Source organism: Ictalurus furcatus, chromosome 25, assembly GCF_023375685.1.
Source record: "Ictalurus furcatus strain D&B chromosome 25, Billie_1.0, whole genome shotgun sequence".
Lineage (NCBI taxonomy): Eukaryota > Metazoa > Chordata > Actinopteri > Siluriformes > Ictaluridae > Ictalurus > Ictalurus furcatus.
The window spans coordinates 13,096,586-13,105,285 of NC_071279.1; the positions used below are offsets into that span (position 1 = coordinate 13,096,586).

The following is an 8,700-nucleotide window of genomic DNA, read 5'->3' on the forward strand; positions in this document are numbered from 1 at the left end:
AAAAATCCCATGTTGTTGTTTATTTAGTCCTGTCCTGAATAATCTATTTCACATAACAGATGTTTACATATAGTCCACAAGACAAGATAATAGCTGAATTTACAAAAAAAAAAAAAATTACCCCGTTCAAATGTTTACACACGCTCGATTCTTAACACTATGTGTTGTTACCTGGATGATCGAGGACATGATGTGTTTATGTTTTTTGAGAGTTGTTCATGAGTCCCTTGTTTGTCCTGAGCAGTTAAACTGTACACTGTTCTTCAGAAAAATCCTCCAGGTCCTGCACATTCTCTGCTTTTCCAGCATCTTCTGCATATTTGAGTCCTTTCCAACAGTGTCTATATGATGCTGAGATCCATCTTTTCACACTGAGGACAACTGAGGAACAAAAGGCGCAAACATTCACGGATGCTCAAGAAGGCAACACGATACATTAAGAGCCAGGGGGGTGTAAACTTTTGAACAGGATGATCGGTGTAAATTGTTATTATTTTGTTTAAATATCTTTTTTTCCCCCATTTAGTACCGCCGTTCAGACGCTAAATCAGATAGTTACATGTCTCCCAGAAGACAAAATACTAACAATTTCTTAATGTACCGTGTTGCCTTCTTGAGCATCAGTGAATGCTATGTATAAAAAGAAAATATATTTTATGTACACAGTACACACTTTCTATTTGAGGGGGAAAACATAATATAAAACCGCACACAATTATAACCTGTTCAACAATAGCAGGCAAATTTGTAGACACCTATTTTGGGTCCCGTCGTGGGTCCTAAACGTGGCATCCGCTGTACACAAACATGGCGGCTGGGTGAAACGTTTGGAGACTTTCGTTGTAGCTTTAGTAGAAATGCAAACATTTGTTAGTGTAAACGTTTATAGTTTATATGTAAAGGTGTTATATTTGCGAAAATGGCTTCGTGGGCTGGGTTTTCAGAAGAAGAACTGCGGAGGATGCAGCAGAAAGGCGAGTCGAGTAAGTTTAGAAAAGTTGTAATCCCAATTCAGATTTCCTTGAAAAAAAAAGTGTTTTGATTTTCAAAGTTTATTGTTCAAATTGATGCTTGGCGCAGTAACCTGAACGCACTTTACTGCTCAGATGAGAGTGTAGGCTCTTCGTTTGGCCGCGGCCGGAGATCCGCTCCTACTAACCGGAGCAGGCAGCAGCTGCAGCGGGAGAAGGCTCTACAGATGGCCGCTAAACACAAAGCGGCTCTCAGCGGCTCTGCGATATCTCCTGAGCAGCAGCTTCAACCTTCAACACCACCCGCTCCTTGTCAGACAAATCCTGACAAAGTGCCAAAGCAAGAGCTACAACAGGCGGAACCAGAATCTGGCCCGCTCGACTCAGAAGATCCTCCATCTGCAGTGAAGGAACTGGACAAACAGGAAGTGGAATTGTTAGTAAGTCTAATGCAGGGGAGGTTTGTGGTGACGTGGATTCCGTGCATGAACATCCAAGATTTTACACTTTGACTAGTTAAGGCAAGACACTACTAAAGAATAAGGGTTTTTTTTTTTTTTTTTAAACAATAGATATCACGCTCAGTCTTTCAGCCAATTGATTCCTGATATTCTTATAAATATTTCTTGTATAGAAAGTTTTTCCATAAATTAAGATGAATGTATACAAATGAGGCATCATCTAATTAAATATGCATAACCAGTAGGACCCCATGTCTGCTTTGGGATAGGTTCCAAGCCCCCCAGTGGATGCCTAAAACCGTGGAAAGTAGTGAACACTATCTGTACATATCTATGATAATGTTTAATTTATAAATTAGACACAATAAGACATTAAAAACAATAATTAGTTCTAAAATAGAATAATTATGATAATAAGTTATGTGAATGTGGTCTCTCTCTATCTCTTTCTGAAGTGTTTATTGTACTGTACTCACCCTTCTGCTTTTTTGTTCTTCTATACTGGACAAAGGGTTGATTAAGATCCTGGGCATGGGACCGTACAAGATTTCATCATGTGATTTCATTACTCATATTTTCAATTACATTTTTTCAGACCATGGTGAACTGTGAATAAGTGCACCCGTGGTAACTGAAAGAGCAGATACAGGGATTTTAATGTTTGTGCATATGTAATGAAAGCAAAATTCCACTGATTTGATGTTGCTGGCATAAATTATAAATTTTATATATATATATAATATATAATATATAGAATATGAATAAAATTATATAAATTAATCCATTTCTACATGTAGTGTCTTGCCTTAATAGATCAAGGTGTGCTAGAACAATGAAATCTGTGAAGTGTGCTGGACTCGGGCTTTACAGAACCACACCCGGGCACCTCTGGTCTGGGTTTGGCTCAAATTTGGTACAAGTGAAGAAGTGTTTATACCTTTCACCACGTTAATGCATCTTTTTCTAGCTTATAATAGAACAGATTGCAATCCCTGCCACATGCTCACACAGATGGCTCCCAATAACCTGATTCCTTCTAAATGTTTTTAATTGCTCTAGACGAGAGAAGACCCGTCTGGAGCACCTTCAGTGGGAACAGCGAGTGATGGAAGAGAAGAATAAAAGAACCAAAGCCCTCCTTGCTAAGACCATTGCTGAAAAGTATGAGTACCACCTTTTAACGGTTCTTTCTTCACAAAAGTTCTCCCGTGTCCTCCATGTGCTGGAATGTGTACACATGTTTAAACCTGAACTCCATGTTTCTACAGATCTAAGCAGACACAAGCTGAATCGGTAAAATTGAAGAAAATCCAAAAGGAGCTCCAGGCTCTGGATGATTCTGTATCGAGTGATATCGGTGTCCTCAGGAGGCTGATCGAGCAGGCCAGCCTGGAGTATTCCATAGCATGGTACAAAGTCCTGTTTTAATTCAGGGCTTCAGCCATGACTGTGAAATTACAGTGGTTTGTAGTTAGGTGGTTCCAGTGGTTGCATGGTGTCCCAAAAGTCTCCATACATAAGGGACTATGTATTCCAGCACCATGTCGGTTGTGCCTTCGTCGGTGGATGTTCGTAAACGTCCACTTTTCGATTGGGCCACAACAGTCTTTTTGAATCTGTTAAGTTTGGCAGCAGCGTTGTGTGTGCGATGTGCTCACCTTGTTTCCTGTTTAAAGTCCATCACAACCTTGCTACAGTTTCCCGATCCAGCCATGAGAATGATTTCCATACGTTCTTCTTCTGTCAAAGGCATTCTTAAAGGTTTTTATGGACATTTTGCTAAAAAGTGTTAATTTCCCCTAGGTAAGGAGACTTTTGGGACACACACACACACTGTGGCTCAGCTATGTTGTAGGGGCATTTTGTTGGCCACACAGAAGGATGCATAAGCACAGTGTGCTTTCAAATGATTTAGTTAATTGAATACATAATCAAACCACTCTCAATTGTAAGGCAGCAGCATTAACACCACTAGTTAAATCAGCACAACTAATTTACCTTGGAGGAAAACAGGCCTCATATTAGGACATACTCTAACACTTTTTAAAAATTATTATACTTTATAAACTGATTGGGATCAATGTAATACAATTAAAGTTCCCCAAATCAACCCTATAGTTGGCAGAAAACATTGTTCCTAATTTGATAATTGCTGGGACCATGTCATCTACACTCACTGCTCAATAAGCCACTCTAGACTCACTCACAACAAGTGTCTGTTAATGGGTAAAGATCCTCCCTTATGCCCCTACTGCCAAAGTCCAATATCTCTAAGACATATTTTAACTGAACTTTTCAACTCATCTAGGACTTTTTTTATTATTTGGTTGAATCATATTAAAAGATATGTAATGAAGCGAGGTCAGATTTAGTTTTACATTTCATTTAAAAAAAAAAAAGTAAATACTTCATATTTTTGTTATGTTTTAACCAGTTTCCCACCATGAAAATGGCGTTAAATTACAAGCATATTGTACTGTACGGTATTATCCTGCTCAAAAGCACAGGTTCCATTTGCTGTTTTTGTGTAATATGTTTGTACATTTGCATGCAAATTTTACAGTATAGACAATTAATTGTGCTAAGAATATTTTGAAATACTCACTATTTAACACCTTTTGATTTGAAAGGCACAAGTAAGACCTTTTTGTCTTTTTACTATCATTTTACCTCACTGAAATACCGCCCTCTAGAGCATCTGAATTCTTTATTAAGCTCATGAAGGTGCAAAACTCATTTAGGGACTGCCGATTAAATATTTACTGTCTTCACCCTTGTCCCGTTTTGGAACGAAGAACATTTGGATCAGCTTTATCTTGTTCATCATATACGCAAGGCTGAGAGAGAGAGAGACGCAAAGTAATTTGAAATATGGACCCTTTCTCTCAGCTTACCATACACTCGAATCTACTATTTGTCACTGATAAAGGGATTGTATCTAGTGTTAAGTTGTGTTAAAATGTATTTCAGTATTATAACTTGCAGTAAGTTTTGTAGCCTTGGTTAACTCAAACACCCGGATGACTAACCAGAGGGAAAAAAAGCAATATTTATGCTGATATTCATTCGAATCGAATAAGAATAGTGAATGCTCGCTGTTCATGCTAATCCATCTCTCATTGCCTCCATTATTAAACAACATTAACGTTCTGTGAAGTTCTCCTTATAATGTTCTTGTCCTGCTTTTTGTTCAGGAAGCGTTTGGAAAAGTCAGAGACCGAGTATGTGGCAGCCAAGTTAGACCTGCACAAGAAGACCGAGGTTAAGGAGCAGCTAACCGAGCACCTCTGTGCCATCATCCAGCAGAACGAGCTGCGCAAGGCACGCAAGCTGGAGGAGCTGATGCTACAGCTCGAGCTCAGCACAGAGCAGGTGTCCCAGGGAGCGCACGAGGAGGTGTGCGGTGAGAGAGAAAGCCCCGGCCACCCTGCTACGGTCAACGAGACTAAAGTGAAAAGTGACGAGCAGATTCAAACAGACTGCGCGGATATTAGCGTAGCGAGCGATGTGACTGTAACAAGGACAAGCGAAGGCCAGGAGAGGGAACTGCTCACAGCTACTGCGAGTGACAAGGGCTAGTTTCTTGTCTTTTATTACAGATACACAGCCAGGAGCATGGGCTACTTCCATGTGTAGATGACCAGTACACTCAGATAATCTAGTAAAATCACCTTATTAGTAATGATGGTAGTAGTTATAGTATTATTTATTATGGTGGAGGGAGTATGAAGAAACTTGGCTACAGCTTAAGACTTTAACAAGTGTGTTTTTCTTTCTTTTTTTTTTTTTTTTTAAAAAAAAATTCACTTTGCTATATACAGCTTAGATTTTCATGCAAATGCAGACCTTTTGTTAAAACACTAGTGTAACACTATGTTCTATAGTCTATATCAAACTTTTATTATTGAGCAGTTTCGTGAACACTGTGCTGAAATGCGATACTTGAAAGTTGCAAGTGGCAAGGCTGTGTGAAAGCAGCCGATGTTTAAACTTGAAACTGCATGACAGACAAGCAACTCTGAGGTTATATCATGCAAAGCCGTGATTATTACGGGAAGAGCCAACAGCCACGACGTATTCATGTGCCATTTTTTTTTCCTTCCTTATGAATTATTCAGGAAAGAGAATAGACCGGGCAAAGTATTTAACTGGTCTTAAAGTGATATGTTTATAATTCATGGAGATTATTCACCCTGCTTCCACAAGAGTGACTTTGACTGTTGCTGTATTTTGACAAAAGGTTCTTCAGTCAAAATTTTGAACGTTATTAATTTTTCATTAAGATGGAAAGCCAAGTGTAAAGCAATGGATTTTATATATGTTTTGAATTGATGGAGAAATTTATTGATTCCTTTCTGTCCTTTTTTTTTTATGTTGATCAAGTAATAACACTACATTATGTTTCTCAGAGATTTGAGATATATATTTATATACCAATTACACTATTTTTACATGTTTGATGCATGTAAATAAAAGAAATGTACATGTTTGAATTTGTTGCCTTGGTTTTTGCCTTGCAGTAATGTTTGAGTTTTGTAGCATTGGAAAGTTGTTTAAGTATGTTGAGGATTTTGGAGGCTCCAGGTTGCAGGTATTTAAAACAAAAAATTTTAAACACTCGTTCCTATACTTTATCCACTCTACAAACTTTTTTTTTTAAAGAAGGGTCACATCTGGACATCTGTACATGCAAGACCATAAATTTAGTTTATTTAATGAGCCTATCAGTGAGCACTTCTAGAGGTCGATGAGCATCTGCTGGTGAATTACAGAATTATGACCATCACAATACACTCACGTTACTTTTGGTCTTTAAACTGGTTTATGTGCTGGTCTTTGCTTAGATAATAACACCAGTGTCTGCTGGTGCACGAGAGAGAAGGTGTATGTACACCACCTGAGTGTCTGCAGGGAAGTTTTTTTTCCTGTAAAGGCAGGTTTACCAGCATGCAAATATTTGGTGGCTTTACTAAATGTTTTTGACTTGAAGTACATTAAAAAACATATGCTGTTAGGGTCGAGCTATACAGCGATTATAATATCAATCATGCTAAATTATGTCACAATATTCTTTTCTGAGATATGTATATCATGTCTTTTTATTAAATGTATTTCTTTTTTTCCCTTTTTTTTTTTTGAATAATTACAGCTTGACTGGAAGCAGCTGAATTGATTAACAGTTTGTACTTTAATTTTTTGCAACGTTTTAAACTTTTTTTCTTCTAATTTTTACCTTTTCTGTGTTAAATATGTATTTATCATTAAAATGTTATTCTATATAGCATTTTTAAACAAAACAAAAATGTATTTTTGTTGACTTTTTTTTAAACCAACATTACTGTATTGCTGGCAATTTATTCACAAATCTATGTATCCTGATGCATATTGTGTATTGTCGAAATGTCTTTGACAATCTGGGTTTTTCAATTTTTATATATTTTTTTTTTACATCACATCACCCACCCTTAATGTAGGCAGTATTTTCTGGCATCGCTTGCATGTAAAGACGAAGAGCAGTCTAAGCCTACCATCATGCCAAAGTTAATTCCTAAAAAGCAAAGTTATTGTGTAAACATGCCGAGAAAAGAATTCCAAGGCAGTCAGTATTGTTATTAAAGGGAAGGGAAAATGGGCAATCTGAAATCTTTTAACTGAATAGGCACCTTCATTGTTTTCCTTGTGACAGCGATGCACTGTTCAATGTTTGTGCACTTTTTCCCTAATGTTCTCACAATGGGTGCGTGTGTTTCTAAAATGCTGTTCACTTATATGAGCTGTTTGTTCTGTACTTCTGCCTGTGCTCCTTTTTTTCTGACATGATTGTGTTGTCTTGTGATGTCATCTGCTCTATGGATCTGCTTCTTTTAAGCAGTAATTGCTTTTTTTTTTTTGCTTTATTGATCAAATTAAGACCGTCTCACATTGGAAGCATTCACCTTGTATATTTATCCACCGTGCTCCATGTTAAATAGTTTGCATTAATGATAAATTCATAAAGTACAGTGCTGTGAAAAAGTATTTGCCACATCCTGATTTCTTCTGTTTTTGTGTATATCTTATAGTAAATTGTTTCAGAAATGCAAACAAAGTTGAAATGCATCAGTCTGGGAAGGGTTACAAAGTTATTTCAAAGGCTCTGGGACTCCAAAGGACCACAGTGAGAGACATTATCTTCAAATGGAAAAACTCTGCACAGTAGTGAACCTTCCCAGAAGTGACCGACCTTCCAAAATTCCTCCAAGAGCACAGCAACGACTCATCCAGGAAGACACAAAAGAGCCAAGGACAACATCAAAGGACCTACAGGCCTCTCTTACATCAATAAAGGTCAGTGTTCATGACTCCACTATCACAAAGACACTGGACAAAAATGGCTTCCATGGAAGAGTGACGAGGTGAAAACCACTGCTAACCCAGAAGAACATTAAAGCTCATCTGAATTTTGCCAAAACACACCTTGTTGATCCTCAAACTTTTTGGGAGAATGTTCTGTGGACTGATGATTCAAAAGTGGAACTGTTTGGAAGACAGGGGTTCCATTACATCTGGCGTAAACCAAACACTGAATTCCACAAAAAGAACAGTCAAGCATGGTGGTGGAAGTGTGATGGTGTAGGGATGCTTTGCTGCTTCAGGACCTGGGCAACTTGCAATAATTGAGGGAAACATAAATTTTGTTCTCTACCAGAAAATCCTAAAGGAGAATGTCCAGTCTTCAGTCTGTAAATTGAAACTCAAGCACAACTGGATTATGCAGCAATACAGTGATCCAAAGCATAGGAGTAAGTCCTAGTCCTAGAAATAAGTGGAAGTCTGATCTCCAGTTATCTGAAGCGTTTGGTTGCAGTTATTGCTGCTAAAGGTGGTACAACCAGATTTTAAGTTTAAGGGGGATATTAGGCTTTCACATGGGTGATAGGGGTTGGATTTTTCTTTTTATCAAGCTGGATATAAACAGCTTTTATTTGTAAATCGTTTGCATGAACGTTTATACAAGAAAGTTGGTGTTCATGAAAATCCCGTAAATTAGTAAAAACTTTCGTATTCTGCTCCTAAGTGTGTGTTAATTTACGTATAAGAAGACTAACTGATGTAAACCTCAAATTGATCGACTTTAATTCATATAATTTGCACAGATTGCTGAACTTTTACATATGGAATATGCTGTGGAGTTTAAATGGCTTGTTTTTTATTATGTTTATAGCATTTAGCAGATGCCCTTATCCAGAGCAACTTACAGTGCTTTACGTTGTCTCTCTCTTACTGTA

General features: G+C 37.7%; 1 protein-coding gene across 1 annotated transcript; it reads left to right on the plus strand.

Moving 5' to 3' along the window:
* Positions 1-272: 272 nt before the first annotated feature.
* Positions 273-7,837, plus strand: gorab (golgin, rab6-interacting). Its single transcript, XM_053614547.1, has 5 exons — positions 273-983; positions 1,107-1,407; positions 2,492-2,593; positions 2,701-2,841; positions 4,627-7,837. Exons 1-5 carry the CDS (start codon positions 920-922, stop codon positions 5,009-5,011), a joined length of 993 nt encoding a protein of 330 aa, XP_053470522.1. The 5' UTR covers positions 273-919; the 3' UTR covers positions 5,012-7,837.
* Positions 7,838-8,700: the final 863 nt, after the last annotated feature.